The following is a 24,368-nucleotide window of genomic DNA, read 5'->3' on the forward strand; positions in this document are numbered from 1 at the left end:
TACTTTGTGCCAGGCACTGTGCTAAGCTCTAGGAAAACCTGAGAATAAGGCAGACAGAGTCTCTGTCTCCTGGAGTTGATGGCATAGTAGGGAAGCAGCACCCCTCAACAAGCTATTATAGTAAATGTGACCGTTAGAGAGGTGCAGTGACGCCTCCAACCAGCCCTGGTATCAGTTTGCTCCACGCAAACCACAGGGATTAGACTGTCTTCCCACCTGTTTACCTTTCTTCTGTGATTTTTCGGCGAAGCAGAGGCTGCTCCATGCCGAACCCAGATGTTCTGTAGACATCATCACAATGCCACACAGACCTGAGCGGGGACCAGCCTGCTCTACCATCGTCCTAGATGTGGTTCTCAGGAGCTCTTCAGAGGGCAGCCCTGGCTGAAACCTGCCTCCATCCTGCTTTCCTGCGGTTTCTTTCCTGAAGACAGAAAAAGGCTCCCCGGTTACAAGCTAAGCCTCGCGCTCTTTTTGCACTGCACCCATCCTCCTCTCCTCCCCCCTCCTCCAGGGGCTGAAAGGGTGTCGCTCTCACCACCCCACCCCACCCCCACCCCACCCAAGCCTCCGGTGGAGACTCTTCCTTCCCAGAAAACAGCAGCTCACTTGTGTGCCCCATGGCTCATTGCCCTCATAGCATGGAAAACCAAGCTATGAGGACCCCCTGAGAGCACCTGCCTCTTCAACCCACCTCTACCCCCATCCTCCTCCACACCTGTCTTCCTGGCACTGTGTCATCTGACCAGACGGCACCATCTCGGGGTCCCTCAGGTCACGGCCTCCTGCACATGCTCCATGACCAGGTGAGCCCACGTGTCCCTCAGAGCTTCAGGCTCCATCCACACGCGGGTACCCAGGATCCCCAACTGCCCCAAGCAGCTGAACGCCTTGTGGGCGCCCGCGCAGCTCTCGACTGCTTTTCCTGCTGCTTCTGCCCTGCCTCTGCTTCTTCCAGCCTCCCCTCCCACGCCCTTCTCCACATTCTACTACAGCATAGAGGGTCCTCCCACCTCTGGGGACAGACGTCCCCAGGAGGAGTTAGGGGAGGACCCTCAGCTTCCACAACCTGGGGAGATGCCATTCTCTCCCTTCCCTGTGCTTGTCACTTGGAGGGACACGTGGACGAGACAGGGAAAGAATGAGGAGTGTGGAGGCCTGAGGTGACTCGGAGCCAGCCACTCAACCTAAGTCTTGATCTCTTCATCTGTCAGTGAAGGGGTACTTCCCATCGGGAGGCTCATCTCTAGCTCTCAGAGGCTGCAAGTCTGTGTGGTTGTTTCTGTGTAAGCGACTGACAGCTTGTGTCCCCAGTGGGAAGAGGGCATGTGTGCCAGCCCTCCCGCCCCTCTATGCAAACCCTGTCACAACAGCCCCCTCCATTCTTGCCCCCTTTCCCGGTAGTCCCCCACCCAGTGTGCAGGTGCGCCGGGGGCTCTGAGCATCTCTGCGGCACCTCCCCCGGGGCGCCTCCAGCCAAAGCCGAAACTTTCCCCGCGCGGGTGCAGGCCACACCCCCTCCCCCCAAGGCCTGGCGGAGAAGCTGGACCCGGTGACTGATCATTAACCCCATCTCTGCTGCACCAGCGGCGCTGCGGACAGCTCCCCCACTTTGTCACTCGGGAACCCAGAGAGGCCTGGGGCGGTGAGGCCGGAAGATTGAGCATCGCAGACCGCCGGGCTCCCGGGGGCCTGCGCCGAGGCTGGGTGATGGCAGGGAGAGGGCACCGTGTGCAGACGGGTGTTCCAGCAAACTGCTGGCTCCCTCAGCTTCAGAGGTGTGTGTGTGTGGAGGGGTCCCCCTTTCAAGCTTCCTCTGTGAGAGCCTGACCTGAGCCCCCTCCGCCGCCGTCACCACCACCACCCCCCCCCCGCCCCCGGCTGCAGTTCGCAGGGGGTCGCCTTGGCCCCTCCCCGACCAGTCGCCCCTGCCCGGGCGGGCCAGGAAGCTTCGGTCCCCGCCCCGCTCGGTTAGGCCCGCGGCTGGGGGACTTTGGAGCCGAGGAGGAAGCGCGGCGGGGCGGGGAGGTGGGGGTGTGTCGGAAGGCGGCGGCGGGGTTTTATAATCCGCAGGGCGGGCGCGGCGCGGGAGAAGGGGCTGCGCCGCGCCGTACACCGCGTACCGCGCCATGGGGGCCGCGTCGGGCCGTCCCCGGCGGGGGCCGCCGCCGCCGCTGCCGCTGCTGCTGCTGCTGCTGCCGCCGCTGCCGCTGCTGCTGCCGCCGCCGCCCGCCGCCCTGGCGCTCGACCCCGAGCTGCATCCCGGAAACTTTTCCGCCGACGAGGCCGGGGCGCAGCTCTTCGTGAAGAGCTTCAACTCGAGCGCCGAGCTGGTGATGTACCAGAGCACGGTCGCCAGCTGGGAGTACGACACCAACATCACCGAGGAGAACGCGCGGCTCCAGGTGGGCGCGCGGGCCCGGGGCGGGGGCGGGGGCGGGGCCCGGACGCCCAATCACAGGCCTGCGACCGGGCGCTGGGGGGCGGGAAGTCACGGCTGGGCGCGCGCCCCCGACCCCTGAGCCGCGGGGACCAGGTGAGAACCCGCCCGCGCCCCCAGCCCCGCTCCGCCCCATCAGACGCGCGGTGGGTGCCCAGTACAAGAACCAAATGGATAAAGCTGGCTCCTCCGATCTCGACCCACCCCCCTACCCCCCCCCCCCCCCCAGGTGGCAGCTCCCTGGGATGACCTCGGCCTGGGTCAGCGGCAGTCTGCGCTGAGGGTGCCCACTCTGCTCTGGGTCCTCATCCTCTGTAGCCGAAACCTACCCCTGTCTCCTGTTCCTGTCACTGCTCATCACTGTCTATTTACCCTCTCCTCCACCTGCCTCTCTTCTAGCCCCAATTTCTGCTCCACTGCCCACCTTAGGCAGATTCCCCCAGTTCCTGACCCCGAAGGCCCCAGAGGAGGCAGCAGTGCTCCCGCAAGCCCCAGTCTCCAGGCGCCCTTGGTCTTCCTCCCCTTCTCCAGTGCCATGGCCTCCCCTGTATCCCCTCTGGTGCCCATAGGAGGAAGCAGCCCTGCTCAACCAGGAGTTTGCTGAGATCTGGGGCCAGAAGGCTAAGGACCTGTATGACCCAATCTGGCAGAACTTCAGTGACCCGATCCTGCGAAGGGTCATCAGTGGTGTGCGCACCCTGGGCCCTGCCAACCTGCCTGTGGCAAAGCGGCAGCAGGTGGGCCTGGTGGACCTGAGGGGTGGAGGCAGAAATGGCCAGTGTGCCTTCCAGTGCTGCACTGTGGTGGTGGTGGTGGGGAAGAGCCTGGCAGGGAGGGACCCTGGGATCTGTATGCACCCTGATTGTAGGGGAAGCCTCTGTAAGCACAGAATGGCTTCCTGAAACATTGATTTTCCTTAGAGATGGGGTATAGAAAGCGAAATTCAAGTAAACAGATGAAAAGGGGTTTTTCAAAATTTCTCCATAGTCTGGTTGGATTAATGGGCTTCCTTAGAAAGACTGAGGAGGACTGAGAAGGCATCAGGCCAGAGAGTGAGAGGGATTTGCCCTCACTGCAAGGCAGTGGCTGAACTTGGACTTGAACCCCATCCCAAATTCTAAGGACACTTGTTTCCACCTCCACAGGCTGCCTTCACTGGAAGGGGAATCAGTGTATTAGTGATCAGAAGTTCCCTGAGTGCCACTGAGTGGCCTTGTCCAAGCCACATCCCCTCTCTGGGCCTCCTTTTCATCCTAGCAGAAAGAGGAGGGGGCAGCCACATTACCTCTGGGGGCTGTTCACTACTAACATTTTCTCAACTCTAACTCCCCAGTACAACTCTCTGCTAAGCAACATGAACAGGATCTATTCCACGGCCAAGGTCTGCTACTATCCCAACAAGACTGCCATCTGCTGGTCCCTGGACCCAGGTATGGCTCTGTCCCTACTATCTCTCTCTGCTGGGGCTTCCCGGCCCTTCCCCACCCCACCCCACCCCACCCCACCCCTGCAGCCCTGCTGTACCCATAAAGAGGGTATGTTTAATGGGAGGGGCCGTGGAGGGAGTGGGTAAATCCAAACCCAAAGGCACTGACCTCCAGTTGAGGCTGGACTGTGAGATGCCCCCGCACCCTTGCTTCTCTGGGCAATCTGATTTCTGAAACCTCCAGCCTCCAGCTCCCATCCCCACCCCAACCCCCACCCCCATGCGTTCTTTGGCCTCTCCCATCCCTACTAGCCTTCCTCTTGGCTGCCTGGTTTTCCCTTTTATGGATCCTCTCAGTCTCCCAAGAGCCCTCCACAGGACTTAGACCCTTGTGACTTCTGCTTATACCTTCCTATTCTCCCCCCACACCCTACTCCATCCACTAGGCAGCCTGAGGTTAGCCACTGTAACCAATGAGCCATGAAGAGTCTGTCTGGAACTGGCCTCTGGATGTCCTCCTTTTGTCCACCTCCCTTTCCTAGGGACAAGGGCCCCTCTTGGGTACTCTCTTTGTATGGCTCCCAGTCCCATCCCACCCAGCCTATAGGCAACCCTTGGCTTTGGGGGCATCATGATGTTGAGGAAGCAGGTAGAGATGGTGAAGACCAGCATGGGTGCTTTATTGAAGACCGTCGCTGCCTTCAAAGGAAGCACCTGACCCCACTCACCTGTGTCTCAGAGCTCACCCACATCATGGCTATATCAAGAAGCTACTCCGTGCTGCTCTATGCCTGGGAGGGCTGGCACAATGCTGTGGGCATCCCGCTGAAACCCCTGTACCAGAACTTCACTGCCCTCAGCAATGAGGCCTACAAGCAGGATGGTGAGTTTACCCACCCCATCCGTTGTGTGAGCACTGCCCTTCCCAGACGGCAACGTGCTCTCCCATCATCTACTGTCCCCACTGAGCCCAACCCCAGAAAGAGTAAGTGTTGCAGTGACTCTGTACACTGACCCAAGGTCGCACAGAACCAGCTCGAGCCCCATCTGCCTTCCTCTGGGCTGCTGCCTGGCTCTCACACTGGCCCTCTTGCCTGGCTCTCCTGTCACACCTCAGAGCCCCAGCACTCATCTTTGCCTCTCCGGGATCTATTTAGCTAGAATTGGAATGACCCTAGTTGGAAAATCACAGAGCAGTGGTCCCCAGGCCATCTTTGCTAAGTAGCTGGCGGATACACGGGCCGCAGGCCAGGAGAATGGCGAAGAAGTAGCTGGGCGTGGAAGTGCCAGAGCCTGGGACCTGAGCTGCACCCCAATACCACCCCTGCCTGCCCCCTCCACCAGGCTTCTCAGACACGGGGGCCTACTGGCGCTCCTGGTATGACTCACCCACCTTCGTGGAGGATCTGGAACACCTCTACCATCAAGTAGAGCCCCTCTACCTGAACCTCCATGCCTATGTCCGCCGTGCGCTGCACCGCCGATATGGGGACAGATACATCAACCTCAGGGGACCCATCCCTGCTCACCTGCTGGGTAAGGACATTGCCTTGCCTCTATGCATGTCCCATGGATTGTCCTCCTCATGCCTCACATTTTAGAGCATCATCCTGTCCACTCTCACACACGAGCCCACGTAGCTCACCCCATGACCCCATATAGCAGGCGGCCCTTCTCATCACCATTACTGTTCCTACTTTTCAGACAGCGACTCTGAAGTTTGAGGTGCATAAATGACTTGGCAGAGGGCAGAGAACTAGCAAAAGGCAGAGCTAGGAATCACACTGAAGACTTTGACTGCATCCAGTGGGGAAGGGATAAGATTATGCCCCAGGATGCAAGCCCAGTGGCCTTGCCTCAGGGTTGGGAGGCAGGGACCCCGGCACCACCAGGAAGGACCCCAGCAGCATCATGTGGGCTCACACCGCCGACTCCAGGGATCCTGGAGCATTCAGGAGTCTGAGTGGGACTTATGTAGAAAATGTTTGGTTCAGCCGGCCGAGCAGGCTACCCTTCAGTTCCCCAGGGCCCAGGTGCCAGGGACCCAGATAGCTGCCCAGCAGCACATATGGGGAAGCAGTCAGGGAACTAAGCTATCTGGCTCCCCTCCTCTGTCTAGGGGACATGTGGGCCCAGAGCTGGGACAATCTCTATGATATGGTGGTGCCTTTTCCTAACAAGCCCAGTCTCGACGTGACCAGCACTATGGTGAAGAAGGTAAGTTTCAAGTCAGGCCAGGGTGGGGGCAGCAAGAAGTAGTCAGACACGGGGAGAAGGGCAGGAAGAAGTCATGTGAGAGAGACGGGTAGGGCAGGGACCTCAGTCCTGCCCTTTCTACATAGCAGCAGCCTTGAGTGTGTGTACAAGCAGTGATCTGGGGTCTGTGTCCTGGGTGAGGTGCCAGCCCCTCCTTCCAGGATCCCACAGGTGGGGTGAGAGCAGCCGTCTACTTTTGTTTATCCACTATGGTTAGTAGGGGCCCTGCCTCTGGGAAGGGAGGCCACAGAGCAGAGATGCCCTTCACGAGCAAGGAGCAAATCTAGGTGGGAGACCCTTAGACCCGCCCCTGAGACAGCCACAGTGAGCTCCCTCTGCTGGTCCCTGACCTGGACCTGCACCACCACCCTCCAAACCAGGGCTGGAACATTACGCACATGTTCCGAGTGGCAGAGGAATTCTTCACCTCCCTGGGGCTCTTGCCCATGCCTCCTGAGTTTTGGACAAGGTCCATGCTGGAGAAACCAACCGACGGGCGTCAGGTGGTGTGCCACGCCTCTGCCTGGGACTTCTACAACAGGAAAGACTTCAGGTCTAGACATGGGAGGGAAAAGGGGGGTTTCTGGAGCTTCAGGAAGGGTGGGCAGCCTGGGCACAGGAAAGCCATTTCCCAGGCCAACCTCTACCCCAGCCCCAACACTGTTTGGTGGACTGGGTCTGTTCCAAGGCCACTGGGCATATGAGACCGTCTAGGCCACCTTCCCTTAGCAACTCTGTACATTGGAATGGAGGACAAAGGCCTGAGTGTGGGCTGGGGCAGGGCAAAGGATGCGTATGTTTCCACCAGCTCCTTCAAGGCCCAGGGCAGCGCCCGCCTGGTCCCTTTCCCTCAGGTGCCAGCCTCCCCATGCTCTGGTCCCTGCCCTGTCCTTCACCCTCACCCTCGCCATCTCCCTGCCCCAGGATCAAGCAGTGCACGCGGGTCACTATGGACCAGCTGTCCACGGTGCACCACGAGATGGGCCACGTGCAGTACTATCTGCAGTACAAGGACCAGCCTGTCTCCCTGCGCCAAGGGGCCAACCCTGGCTTCCACGAGGCCATCGGGGATGTGCTGGCGCTCTCCGTCTCCACTCCTGAACATCTGTACAAAATTGGCCTGCTGGACAATGTCAGCAATGACATGGGTATGGGGGGTGGAGAGGACCCGGCCCGGCCCTACCCAGACCCCACTCCATCCCACGGCAGGACTCAGCTTGCCCGTGTTCCCACCCGTCCTTCCTGTTTCTGCCGCTCTGCCCCAGGTCAGGCAGGTTTGGGGATCCACCCGGAGCCTCACAGCCCACTCCGAGTCCCACCTGGACACTGCCCAAGGGCCCTCTTCCAAGCAGGGCTCCATGGTCCTGAAGGCCAGCCTTCCTTTCTCTGCATCTGCCAGCCCCTCCACCTGCTGGCTCCCGCCGGCTCCTGCCCAGGCCCACCCTGCCCTAGCTGGGCCCCCATCTCCCTCTGACCTCTCTTCTCATCTCATCTTCCGACAGAAAGTGACATCAATTACTTGTTAAAGATGGCACTGGAAAAAATTGCCTTCCTGCCCTTTGGCTACTTGGTGGACCAGTGGCGCTGGGGGGTCTTTAGTGGGCGAACCCCCCCTTCCCGCTACAACTTTGACTGGTGGTATCTTCGGTGAGCAAAGGGGAATCAGGAAAGGCCTAATCCCAAGCGGCCCTCCCCACTCTCCTGGACAACCAGGAGCCTCCTGCCTCCATCAGTCCGCCCCCCCCCACCCTTTTCCCCATACATTCTGTCCTGCCTGAAACTCCCTCCTCCAAGAAGTCTTCCCCAATTCACCAGGAGGGGAAGGGATGGCCCCCGTGGGAAAGGTGGAATGCCTGCTTAACAACATTTTTTGCAAAGGCTAAAATAGCCTTCATGCAATCCTTACATCCTAAGACAATTTATCAATCCTCTTCTAGAACCAAGTATCAGGGAATCTGTGCTCCAATTGCCCGAAATGAAACACACTTTGATGCCGGAGCTAAGTTTCATGTCCCAAATGTAACACCGTACATCAGGTACTACTGCCCCCCCCCAACCCCTACCAGTTTTCAAGGCTTGTCCCCATGCTCTTCTGGGCCCCCCATGAGCCTGGAATTTTAAGTGGGCCTCTCCCTGGGGCCAGGCTTGGTTTTCCCTTCTCCCCCATCTGGCCTTTGCCCTGTGGGGAGCTGAATGGTGCCCGGGCAAGGGCCCCCCCCACCATCCTCCCTAACACCCAGCCCGTACCTGCAGGTACTTTGTGAGTTTTGTGCTGCAATTCCAGTTCCATCAAGCCCTGTGCAAGGAGGCCGGTCACCAAGGCCCACTGCACAAGTGCGACATCTACCAGTCCACCCAGGCGGGGGCCAAGCTCAGGTGTGTGGGGGGATCAAGAGGGCAAGGGGGAGGTGAGGGGAGAGGGGGAAGGAAGATGTGTCTAAAAGGCAACTGGCTGCTCATGGGAAAGTCACAGGGCCCTGCTGGCAGAGGGAGACTTTCTTCCCTCCCACCCCCTCCTTCCTCGCAAGTATTTACAGAGTGGGCCTTCTGGCTAGCACGGGACAAGACAACGTCCCTGTCCCCTTCCCAGAGCTCCTGGTTCCCCAGAATCTTCATGTTGCTGTTCTTGCAGGCCAGTGGGGGACAGAGGTGGGCCAGGGACCAGTACTGGATGCTGGCCTGTGCCCCCTGTGCCCACCGTGCCCATTCTGCCTGACAGGGAGGCACTGCGGTCAGGCTCCTCACGGCCCTGGCAGGAGGTGCTAAAGGAGGCGATTGGCTCAGACACACTGGATGCTCAACCTCTGCTCAACTACTTCCAGCCGGTCAGCCGGTGGCTGCAGGAGCAGAATCAGCGCAACGGCGAAGTGCTGGGGTGGCCGGAATACCAGTGGCGGCCACCAGTACCCCACAATTACCCACAGGACATTGGTAAAGCCCTGATGGAGGGTGGGGTGGGGTGCTAAAGCAACTCTCCGATTCTGGGCTCTGGACACAGGCCCCTGGTTCCTGGTTCCTGGTGAGCTGCTCCCAGCTGGGCCCCGGCACCCTGCCCTAAAGGGCCTTTGCTCATCACAGCTTGGTTTGGGCGGGGGAGGGAGGGGGTGGCGGACAGGTATGTTTCTTCCCCATCCTTCTAGAGAGGGTGTGCCCAGATCTGAGGCCCCTCCCTGGGGGCAGGCTGGCAGGCACACTGCTCTATGAGGTCACATTGCAGGCTCCATTCTTATTGGCCAGGGGGGCTGTGGCTACAGGGCTCTGCTCTCCTGCGGCCATGGGCCAAGGTTGGGCTGCTCCAGGACTGCCTAGCCTCTTCCTTCTCCTACTCTGCTGTGGGCACCCCATGCTGGTCCCCAGCCAGGAGGCCACCCACCAGGTGACAACCAACCAGGGAACAACCAGCCAGGCAACAACCAGCAGCCAGACAACAACTCGCCAGACAACAACCAGCAGCCAGACAACCCAGAACCCAAGTGGGACCGGCTGGGGGGCGGGGCGGGGCCTGGGGGGACCGGTGAGGAGGGAGAGGCAGGGACAGTGGCAGGCTTGGGCCCACCCGCAGCAGAGGGCAAGGGGAGGCCTGTCTGTTTGCCTCTACTCTGTCCCACAGGCCTGGTGACCGATGAGGTGGAGGCTAGAAAGTTTGTGGAGGAATATGACCGAAGATCCCAGGTGATATGGAATGAGTATGCTGAGGCTAACTGGAACTATAACACCAACATCACCACAGAGGCCAGCAAGATCCTGGTAAGGACCCTCTCCACGTCCCCCCTCCCCCGCAAACACACACATACACGCACACACGCACACAGACACACACACCGCATGTGCCTGCTCCTCCTCCCAGGGACCAATCCTTAAAACCAAAGACAGAGCCAGCTGCCCCCTCCCCCCCACACACTCAGTGTGTGTGTGTGTGTGCGCGCGTGTGTGTGTGTGTGTGTGTGTGTGTGTGTGTGTGTAGGGAGGGAGGCTGTCAGGATTTGTGAAAAATCCAGAGGAAATATTTAAAATAATACTCAACTTCAGATTTGGGTGGGTAAATGCTCAATGCCTAAAGGAGTTGTCTCTGATTAACAAGCAGTCTGTTGTTAGCAATAGAATGATTTGTACATAAGGGCGCCTGGGTGGCTCAGTTGGTTAAGTGGCCAACTTCGGCTCAGGCCATGATCTCACAGTTCGTGAGTTCGAGCCCCGCATCGGGCTCTGTGCTGACAGCTCAGAGCCTGAAGCCTGCTTTGGATTCTGTCTCCCTCTCTCTCTGCCCCTCCCCCTCCCCCCCCTCTTTTTCTCTCTCTCTCAAAAATAAATAAATGCTAAAAAAAATTAAAAATGATTTGTACATAAATAAGTAACAGTAAAGGTGGATTTGTAGATTGAAAGTCCCTGTTTGCCATCACAGCAAGGACTAGCTTCCCTTCACTCCACTCTCCACCTGTGTGGTGAGTGCAGATTATACCGAGGTGAGCCACTGAGAATTAGCATTTCTTTTTTTCTTTTTTAAAAGATTTGTTTATCTTTGAGAGAGAGAGAGAGGAACAGAGTGCGAGCAGGGGAGGGGCCGAGAGATGGGGAGACACAGAATGTGAAGCAAGCTCTAGGCTCCGAGCTGTCAGCACAGAGCCTGACACGGGGCTCGAACTCACAGACCGCGAGATCATGACCCGAGCCGAAGTCGGATGCTCAACAACTGAGCCACCCAGGGGCCCCAAGAACTAGCATTTCTTGAAGACCATTGTGTGTGCTGTCCACAGTTCCTTGGCGCTTTACATCTGCTGCCTCATTTATTCCTCAGTAGCCTTGCAAAACCAGTGACCTTATTCCCATTTTACACAGGGGACCCTAAAGCTCAGAGAGGCCACAGAACTAATGCCAACCTGTCCGTCTGCTAACAAGACACAGGGTGGGCTTCCCCTGCTCTTCCCCTGCCAGGATAGGTCTTGCGTGACCATGGCTATCTGTTGAGGGACACGGACGGCATCCAGGACATTATAGACAGTCCAGGTTGAAGAGGGTCTTTGCGGCAAAGGCAATGGACTTGATAAAACTGCCCCCTCACTGCACCCCTCAGTCCCTTCTGCTCCCCCTGTGGCACCTCCTTCTCAGAGGCCACTCCAAAGCTCCTGAGCCTCATGCCACGGTCCACTCGCCCCCTGTGCCTTCAGCTACAGAAGAACATACAGATGGCAAACCACACCTTGAAGTTCGGCACCTGGGCCAGGCAGTTTGATATGACCAGCTTCCAGAATGACAGCATTAAGCGGATGCTGAAGAAGATTCAGGACCTAGAGCGGGCAGCACTGCCTGCCAAGGAGCTGGAGGAGGTATGTGGCTTGTGGCGGAGCAGGGAGGGGAAGATCCAAGGTCAGGACCAGGTCCTAGCTCGGGGTCTGGCCTTCAAGCTGCTTCCTCTTCCTCTGAGTCATGACATCTGCCACATTGACGTACACCTACATGCTCCCCCAGCTCCATAGTGCCCCCTGCCCATGATGGCGCCTGGGGCAGAACGGGTAGCAAAGGGGTACAGCCTCTCTTCTTCCTCCTGCAGTACAACCAGATCCTGCTGGACATGGAAACCACTTACAGCGTGGCCTCTGTGTGCCACGCCAATGGCACTTGTCTGCAGCTGGAGCCTGGTGAGGGCATGTGGGGAGTGAGAGGGAGGGTGGGGATGCTGAGCTTGACCGTGTTAGGGGTGCTGGCCCACGGAAGGGGGGTCAGGGTCTCCTAACTCATGGGGTCAGTGCGCCCAGGAGATTCACTCCTCTGTTTTCCCCCAGGGGGTTCTCTGCCACCACTTAGATGGGGCACAGCCCTCCTTTGGACCATCTGCCCATCTGCTCCCTCTAGGGACCCCCTAGATTCCTCTGTGCGCTCTCCCCTTCAGAGTAGGAGGTACCTCAGATTTGTGTGCCAAGTGCTTAGATGCCCGACTAGGGATAGTAATTCTAAGCACTTTCCTTCCTCCACCCTGTCCACATCTTCCCCACCTTCCCTGGCTCCCGCCCTCCACCTCCCCCCTAAAACCAAAGCCACAGCTCAGAGAAGCCACTTCCTGCCGGAAGGAGTGGACCAGCTCTCGCTTGTCCCCTTTCTCTCTCCACACTGGCTGGTGCTTCTTACCTTCTCCCTTTTGGAAGCCTCACCCTGGACACCCAAGTACCTGCACACAGATATGTCCTTTCCTCCCTCCTGACTCACCCTCCCAAGGGTTGGGGAGCCAGAGGCTTAAACATTCTTCTCCTGAGGAATCGCTACCCAGAAACCATTTCTTCCTGGCCCTCCTGCCAACTCCCACATTAGAACAATGACAAATAGAAGGGGAAATGGAAAATAAACAGGAGAAAGAGACAGCTTTCCTGAGACAGGGTTTGGCCTACGGTTTGTATACATGGGTATGCACGCAAAGCACAGCGGAGACATATGTGTGCCTGCATGTGTATGTGCGTGTTTACGGAGAAGAGCATTAAAGGGAGCGCAGCCTTCAGCCTCCCTCCCCCCATCAATTAGCCTCCTAACCCAGGCCTGGGCCGTCAGAGCACTGCCATTAGTGAAACTAAGAAGCACCCACAAAACAGAATACTCGCATCGGCAGAGGGCAGAGGTGAAATTCTCAAAATACATTTTTTTCCCTAAACAGAACTAATTTGAATGTACTTTATTCTCTGTGAGAAGTAGATATCATGAAGCACGTTCTGAAACAGGGAGAGAACGCGAGTCAGTGAGGTGTGGGGGACCCCAAATGCTGTCCTCAGGCAGAAAGAGAAGCCACCATCGGTCTGTGTGAGGCTTCCGAAATGACACAGGAGCTCAGGCCGTCCTCACCCCAGCTCCGAGGTGCGTGTCAGCTCCACTTAATCTATGTTGAGGAGGCTACACGCACAGTCCCGTGGCTTTGACAGGACACAGACCCAGGACTTCGGGCTCCCTGATGATGTTGGGATGGCTCTCTGTACTGTCTTCACAGCAATCCTTTTATTCAGTCGGGTTCACTAACCGTTAGCGAAAGGTGCCCGGGGCCCTGTGAGGACTCAGCGACCAGCAAGGCTCACTCCCTGCTCAGGGGCCTCGTGCTCCCTTTTGATTTTTACACCCCATGAGTGCTGGATTATCCCCATTTTAAAGATAATGAGGGACACCTGGGGGGCTCAGTCAGTTAAGCGCCCCACTTTGACTCAGGTCATGATCCCACGGTTTGTGAGTTCGATCCCCACGTCGGGCTCTGTGCCGACAGTCGCTCAGAGCCTGGAACCTGCTTCGGATTCTGTGTCTTCCTCTCCTTCTGCCCCTCCCCCACTCACACTCCGTCTCTCTCTGTCTCTCAAAAATAAATAAAAAATGTTTAAAGGTAGGGAAAGGAGGGGGGGGGGGTCCTGTGACTTGCAAGGTAATTTTCGGGTCAGTGGATGACTAGATAGGAACTCAGGTCTTGTGACGGCCAAGCCATTTGTCCCTCCCACAGAGGGGTTTGCAGGGAATCAGTGGGGAGCAGCAGCCCTGGAGTCTGGGTTTGTGCCTGGCTGGGCCACTTCCTGGCTGGGGGGACCCGCCATGTCACCAAAACGCTGATGTGCAAACCCGCGCACCCTTCACAAGGCTGCTGCAGCCCTGAGGTGGTGTGCGTGCAGCGTGGCCCTGGGGCCACCCGCCCTGTAAGTCTTTGTAGAAATGGCACCGCCCTTTCTCCCATTTCACTAGACTCACTGCCTGTACAGGCCTTTTGACGTGAGTTCACCAATTTTATCCGAGTTCCAAACTCCTATGACTAAGATCACCTTATAGGAGGTGGGAGGTGAGCCCAGGGCTGGAGGCTCAAGTCACTACCCCCCACTCCCCCCAGATCTGACGAATCTGATGGCCACGTCCCGGAAATATGAAGATCTGTTGTGGGCCTGGAAGAGCTGGCGAGACAAGGTGGGGAGAGCAATCCTCCCCTTTTTCCCCAAATATGTGGAACTTGCCAACAAGGCCGCCAAGCTCAATGGTGAGTCCCTCTGGCCGAGATCTCTGGCTCTCTGGGGCCCTCAGAGGGGTCCTCTGAGCCCCTAACCTTGGTGAGAGGGAGGTCCTAGAGGGGGCGGGGCAGAGGGTGCTCAGGGAATGGTCAGGTGTTGAGAGAGCCTGTGCCCCCTCTGCAGGCTACGAAGATGCAGGTGACTCCTGGAGAGCCATGTACGAGATGCCAACCCTGGAACACGACCTGGAGCAGCTCTACCAGGAGCTGCAGCCGCTCTACCTGAACCTGCACGCCTACGTGCGCCGGGCCCTGCACCGCCACTACGGGCCCCAACACATCAACCTGGAGGGCCCCATTCCAGCTCACCTGCTGGGTGAGCGCAAGGACTGGGCCTGGGGTGGGGGTGCGGGGTGGGGGACAGACACAGATGAGGAAAGGTGGGGCCGGTGCTCTCCACATGGCAGAGGGCAGGCTGGGCAGGATCTTAGGATGCTGTATCGGGTGGAGGGAGTGAGGGTGTGAGGCTGGAGGGAATGTTGCCGGGGCCGGGGTGGGGTGGCAGCTGGGTTTCGGGGAGACGAGCCCCTTGCTTGCATTTAGCACGTTTGCTACAGAGCCACTCGGTGCAGGTCGCCACGGGTGGAGCAGTGACAGAATTCATAATATCATTGCAGGAGACCATATGACCCATGATGCTTGGGCAGGGGTGGTGAGGAAGGGGCTGGGAATGAGAAGTGAGCACACCCCACCCCCCCAGGAAGTGGCACACGAGCAGAGCCTTGAAAGATGAGAGGTTCTAGGAAGGCTTGATGGCTCAGTCGGTTAAGCATCCAACTTCAGCTTAGGTCACGATCTCACGGTTTGAGCCCTGCATCGGGCTCGCTGCTGTCAGCACAGATCCTGCTTCAGATCCTGTGTCCCCCCCTCTGCCCTTCCCTGCTCGAATGTGTGCTCTCACTCTTTCCCTCAAAAATTAAAAAAATTTTTTAAAAGATGAGAGATTCTGACAGATGGAAAAAGTAGCAGTAGGGAGTTAGAAGGACAACACTCAGGCGAAGAGGAATTAGGAGAACAGAGAATATTGAGAGTGTAGATCCAACCCAACTTTTGGACCCTCATTTTTTCAGGGGTTGTAAACTCAAATGCCCTGAATGAATGAAGTAGGCAGTGGAAGACAGTGAGGGCTGGCAGGGACTAGAGCAAAGCAGAGGCCACCAGGTTCTTGTCCCTGTCGAGGCCACAGAGAACACATCCCTGGGGGGTTCGTTACTATGAGCAGAGAGGCCAGACGGGGCCACAGACCATTTGCCAACCGTGAGGGAGACTCCAGAAACTCATCCAGCTTTGGGTCTAGTTCCTGCTCAGTCTCTAGGGTCCTTGTAGCCCAAGACACCAGCCATCCTTGATCAAGGATGTGGGAGCAGATATCAGCTCGATGACTGAGAGATACAGACCCCAGGAAAAGGAGGCATTACGCCCAAGTGGCCCCCAGAGTGGGGGCAGAGCTGGGGTTTAGAACTCAGCCCTTGGCACTCAAAGCAGGGCTGGATGTGCAGGCTACAAACAATGTATGTCAAATCCCAGCACGGTTTGCAAATAGCAGGTGCTCGGGATACATTTGTGATCATAAGGCTTGGGATCTGGTTCCTTCTCCATGGGTGATGGTGTTGAGTGTAAGAAATAACATCTCTCTCTCCTCTGTCTGCCTTCTCTTCCCCTCCCTGCCTCCAGGGAACATGTGGGCTCAGACCTGGTCCAACATCTATGACTTGGTGGTGCCTTTCCCTTCAGCCCCCAAGATAGATGCCACAGAGGCCATGATAAAGCAGGTGCGCACTGGGCCCCTCATCACATTTCCACTCCTCCAGGGCAACCCCAAGGCACAAGGGAGGGGAGACCTCTGCCTTGGTGGGAGAAGGCCTCTGCTTCAGGAATTCCCTCTGGCTGAGCCCTCTCCTAACCCCCACCCTGATGCAGTACACAGTCTGTCCCCAGAGGCCCCAGGTTTGGCAGGGCTCCCTCTGCTTGTAGGGCTGGACACCCAGAAGGATGTTTGAGGAAGCGGACAATTTCTTCACCTCCCTGGGGCTGTTGCCTGTGCCCTTTGAGTTCTGGAACAAGTCAATGCTAGAAAAGCCGACTGACGGGCGGGAAGTAGTGTGCCACGCCTCTGCCTGGGACTTCTACAATGGCAAGGACTTCAGGTGTGTCCAGGTTGCAGCCAGGGGACCTTATCAGTGGGCAAGGAGATGAACCAAGTACAGCTTCCACTATTATCCCCTCAGCCAGAGTGAGCAGAAACAAGTACAGGGGCCAGAGCTTAGCATGAAAGGTCAAGAGCATTGGGCCTGGCCTCGGGTTGGCCATTGGCTTCTGGCGGGGGAGCCTTGTCTACGAGGTGAGGGTCTTCTCAAGCACTGACCAGCTTCACTAGCTTGGTTAGTGCCCAAGGTCCCAGTGCTAGGTGAGCACTGTGAGAGCTTCCCAGCCTTCCCTCATTCTGGAGTGACCTCTGCCTACAGCAGGCCATCTTCCTGGGTGCATGTGTCTTGACACAGACAGGTACATGAGAACGTGGGGGCTTTGCACAGATCCATATTCACCATTGGCAGAGACTCAGAAGCTGTCTTCATTGGAGGACAGTTGTCTATTGCTGCATAGACAGATGCACAAACCACCCCAAAACTTACTGCCATAGAAAAACCATTTGTTTATGTTTGTGGTTTTATCAGTCAGCAGCGCAGGCAACATGCAGTGGAAATGGCCTGTCCCTGCTGTGCAATGATGGAGACCTCAGCTGGGGTAGCTCTGATGCCTGGAGATGCTGGTGTAGCTCAGTGGGGCCATGTATCTGGAGCCTTGGTTCTGGCTCTTGGTTGCGTACCTCAGTTTTTCTCCATGTGGCACGTGCTGGGACAGGAAGCTTCATTTGGCTCCTATACTCACATGTTGGGTCCTCGGACTGGGATGACTGGAGAAGCTGGGGATTGGTGAGAACATCTCTCTCCAGGCTAGCTTGGGCTTCCTCCCAGTATGACAGTCAGGCAGTCAGATTTCTTACTGGCAGTCGGCATCCCACAGAAAGAAAGCAAGAACAGCCTGGTTTCTTAAAGGCTAAATTCAAAACTGGCACAGAGTCACTTCTGCCACATTTTCTTGGCTGAGGCAAGTCACAGATGCAAAGAAGGAAAAGAAGACCCCACCTCTTGGGAGAAGTGGCAAAGATGATCTGCCACTATTGATGAAGTTTCTTCTAGTAAGAGTGGACACAGAGAGACTAGAACAAAACAGCCAGAGTTCACGGGATTGCCTATCCTTGGGCCCTTCCTTCAAAGGCATGAGGACTGCAGCTGTAGGGATGGATGTACAGAATCAGAGGGTTGAGAACTCTTTTGGGAGTTTTCCTTGTATGGGGAGTCATAGGAGAAGGTGGGCAGACCCCAACCTCAGTGTTACCAGGATGCCAGGAAGTTCTTCCCATCCCAATACAACAGCAGAAAAATGTGGTCAACTGAACTGAAGGACTTTGGTTATATCCAAGGGAGAATTTCATTGGCTCACAAAAGAGAATGAGGAAAGATGAAGGGCGAGGTCAGGCCTCTGATGTGGTCAGCTCTGTAGATGTCATTTCAGCCCTAACCATGAAAGTCCTGGGTGAATGTGTTTGCTGGTGTTGGGCACATGGGATGTAGAAAAGCTCAGAATAACTGTTGTTCCCTTCAGGAAACCTAAGTCTTGGAAGAGACAAAATGTGTGCATGAAAAACACAGAACCCACATTCTAGAAAGTTCTGCACTAATCACAATTGAGTGCAAAGCCTCAGTTATGCCTTTTGAGCAAGTACTTTGCACAGTCAGGAAACAGTATGGCAGTGAGGGCTGGAGTGATTCAGAGAAGTTGGAAGCAGAAGAATGGCCTGGATGACCATGCTGTAGGGGCTTCTGACCCTCAGATTCCTTCTTTCTCGGGCTCATTCCATACCTCCTTTGGTTTTCCTTCCCATAAAGCTGTGTTCCCTGCATATAGCATTGATGGGGGTCTGCTTTGTATGCAGTAAGGACAGCGGGTCCCTTTGCCCCACCCCCCGTGTTCCAGGATCAAGCAGTGCACCACTGTGAACATGGAGGACCTGGTGGTGGCCCATCATGAAATGGGCCACATACAGTATTTCATGCAGTACAAGGACTTGCCTGTGACCTTCCGGGAGGGTGCCAACCCTGGCTTTCACGAGGCCATTGGAGATGTGCTGGCCCTCTCAGTGTCTACCCCCAAGCACCTCCACAGTATCAACCTGCTGAGTAGCGAGGGTGGCGGCTATGGTGAGAGAGGAATGGGAAGTCCTGGTGGGCAGAGGGACTAAGAAGGGGCAGTGAGCTTGGGAGGCTGGGAGAGGGGACTTGATGGCTCATAGGCAGAGGTTGGGACAGAACAGTGGGGAATAAGGAGGCCACCAGCAGGGTGAGCCGGGAGGATGGAACTCCCATACCAGCCCAAGAGGCAGGTCCTAGACCCAGAAAGGCACAGAGCCCACTCCTCCCCTCTCCACCCACCGCACACCCATCATGACTGAGCCACTGGGATGTGGCAGGAGACAGGCAGACATCTGGTGACCAGGCTCCCTTCCCTTGGCAGAGCAAGACATCAATTTTCTGATGAAGATGGCACTCGACAAGATCGCCTTTGTCCCCTTCAGCTACCTCGTCGACCAGTGGCGCTGGAGGGTATTTGATGGAAGCATCACCAAGGAGAACTACAACCAAGAGTGGTGGAACCTCAGGTTCTAGAATGATCCTGTGGGGGTGTGGGTTCAGGAGGGGGGGGGGTGTCTCCATGGGTATCTGTATATGTGAGTGTGTGTGTAAGTGATGAGGTGCACAGGGGTTGATTGTGCACAGAGGCACAGCACACCAGAATCTGGACTGTCCAGTGGAACCCCCGGGGCAAGGTTCACCCTTCAGCTCAAAAATACCAACTCTTCCTGACTTTATTCTCCCCAAACCCTCCCTCCAACATCTTTCCCCTTGACAGGCTAAAGTACCAGGGCCTCTGCCCCCCAGTGGCCCGGGCTCAAGGGGACTTTGACCCAGGGGCCAAGTTCCACGTTCCTTCAAGTGTGCCTTATATCAGGTAAAGGGGAAGGGAAGAGGCTATTCAATGTTCAAAGTGCCATTACTGCCCTGTGGGGAGCTACCTGTCTCGGTGACCTGGGAGGCCTGGCTGCATGGCACATTGTGCCTAGGCCACTTACCTGCCACCAAGGCTCATTGTTGTTTCACACTTTTGATGTGATGAGAGCCTCTACCCTCCAGGCATTTGAAAACAGAAATTCTACTATAATTGGCTAATGATTACAAGACCTTGGTTGGATAGTTAACATTATTAACCATGACCCATGACCCATGGCTAGAGCTAAGCACTGTTTTGTTTTGTTTTGTTTTGTTTTGTTTTGTTTTTAAACAAGATTGTGATTTCTTTAATATATATTCAACATATTGCCTGTGGTATAATTGGAATTATACCTGGAAGACCTTCTACACGCTAAAACTAGGGTTAGAGACCCAATTGGATTGGGAGGCTATGCACTCAGGGGCATGGAGTCAGGCAGAACTGGGTTCTGGGGTCAGGCAGAACTGGGTTCAAATCTTGTTTCCACTTCTTTGTTTCCTTAAGCAAATTTTTCAGTGTCTGTGAGCATCAGTTTCTGCACCTGTGAAATCGTAGCAGATTTCACAAAATTGTAGCAGAACTTAACTTCTTAACATACTGTCCAATACAGAGCATGATCAGGAAATGGTGGCCATAACGCACTAGTATGAATTTATATTCTTTTAAAAAAGTTTTTATTTATTTATTTTGAGAGAGACAGAGACAGCGTTAGCAGGGGGCAGGGGAGAGAGAGAGGGAGAGAGAATCCCAAGTAGGCTCTGTGTTGCCAGCACAGAGCCCGATGTGGGGCTTGAACTCACAAAACCGTGGGATCATGACCTGAGCCAAAACCAAGAGTTGGACGCTTAACCGACTGAACCCCCCAGGCACCCCTGAAGTTACACTCTTAACTGGGACATGTAAACACACCAGTGCTGTGAGTCACGTAGCCAGAGTGTAGACATGTCCAGCCCTTCCCTTCTGCCTGCTGCAGGAGAGCACTTACTGAGGGCTAGGAAGGGTAATTGTAGGGTCTGGGACCCTCCTGGTAGAGAAGGGTCTGGGGACATCTGAGGGGAGGGTCTGTGTGTCCCTGAGCTGCAGATAGCCCAGGCCACATGTGAGGCAAGGCAGAGGGCAAGGAGGGCTGTCCCAGGAGGGCTCTGGTCACTTCCAGCCCTTGCCACCTGTGGTTCCTGGAAGCCCAGTGGGGGAGGGCTTGTGCTCATGGTGCCCACCTTTCCAACCTAGCACCTAGCATGATGTCAGCATATAGTCAGGACCTAATAAAGAAGTGTAGGGCGGGTGAATTGTGTTCCCACTGTGTAGGAAAGGAGAGAAAGCCTTCTCAGATGTTCCAGAGAGCAGCTGTGGGCAGGGGACGAAGGGGGATCCAAGGGCCCTTAGAACAGGCCCAACCTGGACAATGTACCAGGATGACCTGTGAGGAGGGCTACCACCTGCCTTCTCCACTAGTTTCCCAGCTTCCAAGCTGGCACTCACTTTCATGTGAAAGCCAGGCCCAAGTGAATGGTTAGCTTCTGAGCTTAGAGTAGATAATTCTCCAGGGCAGGGGTGGGCAAAGGAGACACATTCCAAATTCTGACCAGCAAACTTGGCAAAACACTTTTAAGAAATGCCAGAAAAGTTAGTGGCACATGGCTTATGCCCAGCATTCAAAGTGGGAGGCCAGCGCTGCTGGTTTGGGACATTCTGAACCAAGTGCAGAGGTGGCTCTGGCTTTGACCTGCAGATTTATACCAGGGAATCCCTGCTGTTTGGAATAAAGGGGATCATTTGGGCTGGCTTCCCTGCCCAAACCACCCTGCCAGAAGCGTGGGACTCTTGAGGCAACACCTGGCCTCTACTTGCATACACCCCAGGGATGGAGACCTTACTGCCTCAGAAGCAACTGTCCAAATCTTTGAAGGGCTCTGCCCTGACCCTCCTCACCCATGAGTGATCACCAGAGCTCCTCAAAGCAGATCCTCCCGAGACGTGGAAGGAGCCTCTCGGGTGGGAGGCATGGGAACAGGGAGCCTTGAAGACCCTAAAGACCAGAGGGTGAGCTCCCTGCAACACCCGGGCTGCAGTGGAAGGTGACGGGCAACTGGGGCTCGGTGGCACAGGTCCTCAGCCACCCCACCCCACACCATGCTTCCCTCCACTCTAGGTACTTTGTCGGCTTTGTCATTCAGTTCCAGTTCCACGAAGCTCTGTGTCAGGCAGCTGGCCACAAGGGCCCCTTGCACACATGTGACATCTACCAGTCTAAGGAGGCAGGAAAGCGCCTGGCGTGAGTCTTTTCTGGCTTTCTTTTGACCATTTCCCATGCTCTGACCCCAGTGGGGCTTTTCTGGGGAAACCTGCCATTTTGGCGTCTGGGTTGGGGATCCCAGGTGGAGCCTGTGCCAGACCTTAATGTGCCACCCCAGTGGGGAACTAGAGCCCTCTGGGCCCCAACCATCCCTCCCCCATTCCCATCCCCTACCCCCAGACCTGCTCAAGCCCTCCCAATCCCAAAGGAGGTTTAGGCCAGAAGAGGGGACATGGAAGGTGGGAATTAGGCTGGGGCAGGAGCAGCAATCCTCCCTACCTGTCCTTCTGACTGACTCTGTGTCCCTTCTCTGGTGCTCCCCCAGGGATGCCATGAAACTGGGCTTCAGTAAGCCATGGCCAGAAGCCATGAAGCTGATCACAGGCCAGACCAACATGTCTGCGTCCGCCATGATGAACTACTTCAAGCCGCTGCTGGACTGGCTTCTCACTGAAAATGGGCGGCACGGGGAGAAGCTGGGCTGGCCTCAGTACAACTGGACACCAAACTCTGGTACCACACCCCCTCCCCCTCAGCCCCAGGCCAGCCCCCTCCCCAGTTCAGGCAGACTGCAGTCTGACCTCAGAGCAAGAACAGGGAAGCGAGCCTAACCAAGCCCCAGCCCTGCCCATCGGCCTGCCCACTGCCTGCCCACAGCCTGCCCATCGCCTGCTCTCCTTGCTTCCCCTGCCCAGCTCTCTCAGAAGGCCCCGTCCCGGGCAACGGCCGTGTCAACTTCCTGGGCCTGGACCTGGAGGAGCAGCAGGCCCGCGTGGGCCAGTGGGTGCTGCTCTTCCTGGGCATAACCCTGCTGGTGGCCACCTTGGTCCTCACCCAGCGGCTCTTCAGCATCCGCCGTCACAGCCTCCACCAGCCCCACCATGGGCCCCAGTTTGGTTCCGAGGTGGAGCTGAGGCACTCCTGAGATGACCGGGCTGGGCTGGGCCTGCCGGGGAGCTTCTGCCACCAAGAGACCAGACTGGGGGCGTGGGGGCGTGGGCAGAGGACCCACCGCTCCTCTCAAGGCTCACCTCAGCCAGCCCCCCTCCTCCCACCCTGTTCCCCCACTACCATGTCTAGAGTCCCGTACTGACCATCTGCCCTCCAGACCACAAACCCCCACGGACCCTGCCCCCGAGTCCCTGGGCAGCAGGCCGCCTAACATGGAGCCCCCTCCCAGTCTCTCTGTGAATACAATTAAAGGACCTGCCTCCCCCATCTGAGTCTGTGTCCCTCATAGGGAAGCCAGGGACAGGGACTGGGACGCTCTCCCACCTCCTGGCAGTCAAGTGGGTCACTTCACTGGACATCTTCATCCTCCTCCAAGAAGAGCCTGGGAAAATGCCCTGGAGCTCTGGCCCCAGCACCCGCCCCTAGCCCAGGCAGTCAGCCAATGTCCCGCCGTGGCCAGCAGCCCCTGCCCAGCCTCGGCACCAACCCAAGAAGACGGGGGAGGGAGCAGACATTCTGGGCTTCCGGCCTTCCATTTCCACGTGCTTCGGGAGCCCTGCCCCAGCTTTCCCATAAATGGCAGGTCCTTTAGATGGAAGACTTCTGGCTCTCCTCCGGGTCCCAGGGGGAGAGCGCCTTGCCCGTGTCTGACTCAGTGAGGGTGCAGAACTGACCGCATTGGTCACCTCAGGCTGCCTGCACCAGCTCCGTGTCTACTTGTATGACTGGACAGAGGTATTTGAGTATTGCCCACGGGGTCCAAGGCTAGACCCTTTTCACCCCAGATGGAGAAGGACCCTAAATGCTGGAGCTTGGCAAGAGCTAGCAGTCACACAGGGATTAACTTCCGGAGGCCACCCCTTCCCATTCCCCCAAGCTCATTCTCTCACCCTGAGCCTTCCCTCAAAAAGTCAATGTGGGCTTGAGGAACTAGCATTTTGAGGGACATTTTTATAACTTTTATCTACATGTTTAGCATAGAAAATTTGGAAAATACAGAAAACTATAAAGACAATAAAAGCCCTTTATATCAACACCAAAAGAAAAGCACCACTGACATTTTGGTATACAGTAAAACCTTGGTTTGCGAGAATAATTCTTTCCAGAAACATGCTGGTAATCCAAAGCACTCATATATCAAAGTGAAGTTCAAGAACCATTGGCTCTGTTGTGATTGTGTGACATTCAGCATCATGTACTACTCGTATTTCAAGACATCTCTCATTTATCAAGTTAAAATTTATTACAAATGTTTGCTTGTCTTGCAGAACACTCGCAGAACGAGTGACCTACCATCCCAGGTTTTACTGTATATCTTTCCACTTTTTTTTCTCAGTACATATTTTTTAATTTAAAATTTTTTTAATGTTAATTTTTGAGAGAGAGAGAGAGAGAGAGAGAGAACGAGTGGGGGAGGGGCAGAGAGAAAGGGGGACAGAGGATCTGAAGCAGGCTCTGTGCTGACAGAAGAGAGCCCGATGTGGGGCTCGAACTCACGAACTGTGAGATCATGACCTGAGCTGAAGCCTGACACTTAACTGACCGAGCCAATCAGGCACCCCTTCGGTACGTATTTTAAATGAGATCACAGTGTATCTATGCTTGTGTATCCTTTTTCCAATTAACACAACAATCTATTTTTCAGATAGTCAAATGCCAAATCTAGAACCTGGCAAAATGGAAGTTGATCAGTTGCCCAAAGCCAGAGGCTTCCACTGCCAGCCTGGCCCCTCTGTGAGGACCCTTCATCAGAGCCTATTCCCAGCTTTGCTGATGCCTTGACTTCAGCCAGGCCCAGCCCCCAACATCTGTCTCCAATATCCATTGGTCCAGCTTTTTTGCCCTCCCAATCTCCAGCTGCCATATGTGTCTGTGT

At 56.1% G+C, this 24,368-nt stretch overlaps 1 protein-coding gene and 1 long non-coding RNA gene across 3 annotated transcripts; one reads left to right on the forward strand and one right to left on the reverse strand.

Annotated features, from left to right (window-relative positions):
* The first annotated feature begins 2,055 nt into the window (after window positions 1-2,055).
* On the forward strand, window positions 2,056-22,759 carry ACE (angiotensin I converting enzyme). 2 transcript variants are annotated; one of them, XM_023244575.2, is made up of 25 exons: window positions 2,056-2,405; window positions 3,010-3,177; window positions 3,774-3,870; window positions 4,606-4,749; window positions 5,211-5,402; window positions 5,986-6,083; window positions 6,503-6,675; window positions 7,047-7,270; window positions 7,625-7,769; window positions 8,060-8,158; window positions 8,376-8,498; window positions 8,842-9,053; window positions 9,733-9,869; window positions 11,288-11,446; window positions 11,671-11,758; window positions 13,963-14,106; window positions 14,261-14,452; window positions 15,811-15,908; window positions 16,111-16,283; window positions 18,175-18,398; window positions 18,712-18,856; window positions 19,108-19,206; window positions 21,398-21,520; window positions 21,867-22,054; window positions 22,237-22,759. In XM_023244575.2, exons 1-25 carry the CDS (start codon window positions 2,130-2,132, stop codon window positions 22,464-22,466), a joined length of 3,951 nt encoding a protein of 1,316 aa, XP_023100343.2. In that variant the 5' UTR covers window positions 2,056-2,129; the 3' UTR covers window positions 22,467-22,759. The 2 variants fall into 2 exon arrangements, with proteins under 2 accessions (XP_023100343.2, XP_023100344.2); XM_023244576.2 differs by lacking the exons at window positions 2,056-2,405; window positions 3,010-3,177; window positions 3,774-3,870; ... (7 more) ...; window positions 8,376-8,498; window positions 8,842-9,053 and adding an exon at window positions 9,250-9,595.
* On the reverse strand, window positions 16,770-18,175 carry LOC123381820. The gene is made up of 2 exons (XR_006589267.1): window positions 17,283-18,175; window positions 16,770-17,139 (listed from the first exon to the last, which is right to left on the reverse strand). It is a non-coding gene; the product is annotated as an uncharacterized LOC123381820 (long non-coding RNA).
* Window positions 22,760-24,368: the final 1,609 nt, after the last annotated feature.

Source organism: Felis catus, chromosome E1 (assembly GCF_018350175.1).
Source record: "Felis catus isolate Fca126 chromosome E1, F.catus_Fca126_mat1.0, whole genome shotgun sequence".
Lineage (NCBI taxonomy): Eukaryota > Metazoa > Chordata > Mammalia > Carnivora > Felidae > Felis > Felis catus.

Coding starts and splice junctions, on each gene's coding strand:
- ACE (XM_023244575.2), top strand. CDS start 2,130: ATGGGGGCCGCGTCGGGCCGTCCCCGGCGGGGGCCGCCGCCGCCGCTG. Junction 8,159..8,375: donor AATGTAACACCGTACATCAG/GTACTACTGCCC, acceptor CCGTACCTGCAG/GTACTTTGTGAGTTTTGTGC. Junction 18,399..18,711: donor TAGCGAGGGTGGCGGCTATG/GTGAGAGAGGAA, acceptor TTCCCTTGGCAG/AGCAAGACATCAATTTTCTG.